Genomic DNA, 3,618 nt, shown 5'->3' on the forward strand with positions numbered 1-3,618 from the left:
GGTTTGGGTTTACAAATGAGATGTTAGGGTTTAGATTTTACAATTAGTATGAAATTATATATCGGTTTGGATTTATAAAAGAGTGGTTTAAGTTTTTAATTTTATAATAATATATACAGATTTTATTTCCTTACATTATAAGAGGGTGAATGAAGAGGTTCACGGCTAGGGGAACCAAATATTGTTTCAGATTTTATTACCGGAGAAAGTACAAAATTTTCAGAATACATGGAGGCTAGATTAACAAGAATACTAGGTACTATCCCGCGGTAAACCGCGGGCTAAACTTTTTTCTGATGAAAATTTGCAATAATTTATTTTGTTATTATGTTATTTATAATGGTTTGTGATTAAAAATTTGTTGCTTATATTATAATTATTGTATTTTAAAAATGTTTATTGAAAACCTGTCAATAAAACATTTGCATGTAATGAATAAAATTGTTTAAACCTTTGTCAATTCAACGAAATCCTTGCTATAGTTGTGAAGTAAGTAAAAAGATATAACTAACATGTAAAAAAAGAGCAATTAAATCTTATTTGTTAATTTTTTTAAGTATGAATTAGTTTTGATTCTAATAGATTTTTATTTTATTTTTTACAATTTATTTTATTTGATGTGTCCCTTATTTTTGTTTTTTTAATTAGTTATATTTATTTAAGTCTTAATTAAGTTTTTCTAATGACAATTGAATGTAATTTTTTACACATTTTAAGATTAGTTTTATTTGTACTTCCCAATTAATATAGTAGGATATGTAAAAACTCAACTTAAGCCTAACCTGATTGGACCTAAATTCATGGGACCAATCTAATTCAAGTAGGGTTATAGACTTATATATAGTTAAATTCTTATTAATTACTTCTAAATATTTAACAATACTATTTCTTTGAGACCCATGCTTTCAGGCACATGCCGCGTCCTCTCACCTCTGTTTGGTCTTGGGCCAAGCCTTTTGCTAATTTCTTGACGTTGTTGTGATAGAATATAACATATCGATTACAAAAGAAAACATACACACGGGACAATGTCTTGTCGGAGTAAACTATATATGAGCTCAAGGAGGTGTTTTTGTGTATCAAAAAGTACACTAAAGCTTCAAAATCTAAAGATCACCTGCAGAAGGGATGTCGTCGACAGTTAGATCCACGCCATCATCCGGTAACTCAGATTCGAGTGGTCCTAGTATCCCGTCAGAACTCAGTGTCAGTCCGCTCTGCTCAAACACACAAAACCATGAATTTATTATCCTCCACGACCTTAAAGCTTCTATGGTTATCTTCGGTTAAACAAATCAACATATCGAAAAGAACAGCATAATTTTCGAAATCCAATAACTCAGTTGTGGTGATAAGATAAAATGAAAAGTATCTTAGATACTAAACATGTACGCCAATCTTTAGAGCTTGATTGCAATAAGAAATCAATAAGAATGGATAAACAAGATCAGAGAAGTGGGTACTAATACCTCCGGTTGGAAACGAAGCATGTCAGCACGAGCCATAGCTTCTGCTTGCGCGATTCTCTGTCTGAATGTCTGAGCCATCTCCTCAGCCTTGGGAGAGCAGGAAAGTGGCGATATTTGAGACAAAAGAGAAAAATCGGGAAAGTATATCAATGAAAATAGAGTTACCTTCTCAAAAACAAGTTTTGGGTTGCGAATCATATCACCAGGTGTTGGCTCCAGCTTCTTTGTGGAGAGACTTACTCTTCCTCTGTCACGGTCATGGCTCAATATCATAACCTATACATTATGAGTTAGGGACTGTTGTTTTAACATCTGAAATAAAAATCTTAAGAATATCAGTGAAGGACCTTCAATGTGTCACCAGGCTGAAGAACAGTTGCGATATCTGAGACACGGTCATGACTGATCTGACTGACATGAAGAAGCCCGTTTATTCCACCAATGTCAATGAAGGCACCATATGGTTTCAAGCTCTGAACAACTCCAAGGACCACAGATCCAATTCCAAGCTGAGCCTGGCTGTCTGCTACAGCTTTACGGTTGCTGAGGACAAGCTTTGTTTGTTCCTCATCAACCTCCACAAACTTGAGAGGTATTTCTTTTTCAAGAAGCTCTTCAGCTGCTGCTTTCTGGCCAAAAAAAAAATGTAGAAAAAAAAAACACATCTAATATATCAAGGATTCAAGATTGTGTGTTTGACGAAAAAAATATATCAGGTTGTGTGTTGTCTTAAAATCAACAAAGAATCCGTGTTGACAAAACCTGCTTATTGATAACCCTTCCTTAAAATCTTAACAGTTGTGAGACAATACTAACCGATGAAATCTGAGAAAATGGCACAAATCCACGAAGACCTTCCACAAGAGCGACCAATCCACCTTTGTTGGCACCAATAACCTAGGCATATAATCCAATTGCTAAGATTAAAACCAGAAAAGAAAAAAAAGAAACAACAAGAGTAGCAAAAGTAGGATACAAACGTACCTTAGCCTTGACAATAACATCCTCAGCCTGAAGCTGCCTGCATCGTTCCCAAGCAAGTTCGTATTGAATATTCCTTAAGCTCAATAGCAAACTGTCATCACTTTCATTTTCACCAATGATGACAAACTCTTCCACCATACCAGGGACAATACCGGCTTCTTCCACATGCTTAATTCTATGTATGCACGCTTGTTCTACTGACAAGTAAGCCGATGATTTTGCAGAAATGTCAACTAATGCACCATTTGCATCAGTCTTGAACACTGTTCCTTTTACCTAACACAACATCATTGACCACAAATGAGATACGCAAATTCTACAGAACCAACATTTTCATATATAACACAAGGCGAATTTTTTTAATAAAAACAAAAAAAGTAAGAAAAAGAGATTAGACCAACCCTAGTGCCGATTTCGGAATTGAAGTCGTATTGTTCAATAGCAGCTGCGAAATCATCGACAGTGAAAGCAACACCTTCCATAGGAGCAGTTCTGCACCGTTCATAAGCATCTTCGAACATCTTCTTCAGCTCGAGACGCTCTTTTGTTTGACCGCTTGACATCGCTACAGCGGCGACAATAGTCGGAGAAACGGAGGTGGATTTGTTCTGCGGAAAGTTCTTGGAAGCTCTCCTCGATAACCTAGAAGAGGAAGAGAGTGGAGAACACATCAACCCCGTGAATTGCTGAGCCAAAGACGCCATTGTTGAGTCTCACTCACTCACCGAGATAATTTTTATCTCTTCTTCTTCTATGGCTCCTGCGTTTTATCGTTGGGTTTTAGATAAGGGAAGATACAAAAACAATTAGAGATGATGATCTGGATTGAAACTACGTGCCGTCTTTTAGTCTTCTAAACAGCATGATTTGGATTAAACTACATGCCGTCTTTTAGTTATCTAAACAGCGTGACGTTAGAAAACCTGGCAAACTCTAACCCTAGATTTCGAGTCTCAAACCCAACCATATTGGTCTTGAAAACTGAGAGATTGTGCAATTGGGTCTGGATTTGTGCATTTGAATACGGTTTAATTGCTTTATAATGTCTTATTCTTGTAGATGTCGGTATCAGATAAAAACAGTGCTTTGGGTGAAGAAGATGAAGTTAGAGAAACAGAAATTTATGTGAGAAAGAAAAGAACAACTCACGATCAAAAAGTACTGG

General features: G+C 35.9%; 1 protein-coding gene across 1 annotated transcript; it reads right to left on the reverse strand.

The window, feature by feature from the left end:
* Positions 955-3,247, reverse strand: LOC104707141 (30S ribosomal protein S1, chloroplastic-like). Its single transcript, XM_010423420.2, has 7 exons — positions 2,855-3,247; positions 2,454-2,729; positions 2,286-2,366; positions 1,817-2,098; positions 1,635-1,745; positions 1,470-1,556; positions 955-1,217 (listed from the first exon to the last, which is right to left on the reverse strand). The coding sequence occupies exons 1-7, from the start codon at positions 3,155-3,157 to the stop codon at positions 1,107-1,109; spliced, it is 1,251 nt and encodes a 416-aa protein (XP_010421722.1). The 5' UTR covers positions 3,158-3,247; the 3' UTR covers positions 955-1,106.

The sequence above is a fragment of the Camelina sativa genome, chromosome 8, assembly GCF_000633955.1.
Source record: "Camelina sativa cultivar DH55 chromosome 8, Cs, whole genome shotgun sequence".
Lineage (NCBI taxonomy): Eukaryota > Viridiplantae > Streptophyta > Magnoliopsida > Brassicales > Brassicaceae > Camelina > Camelina sativa.

Bases quoted from the DNA above. Each gene is read 5' to 3' on its own strand.
- LOC104707141 (XM_010423420.2), bottom strand. From the start codon at position 3,157: ATGGCGTCTTTGGCTCAGCAATTCACGGGGTTGATGTGTTCTCCACTC. The intron at 1,557-1,634 runs GTAACTCTATTT...TGCTCTCCCAAG, and splicing joins CAAAACTTGTTTTTGAGAAG to GCTGAGGAGATGGCTCAGAC. The intron at 1,218-1,469 runs GTATTAGTACCC...GTGTTTGAGCAG, and splicing joins TGCTTCGTTTCCAACCGGAG to AGCGGACTGACACTGAGTTC.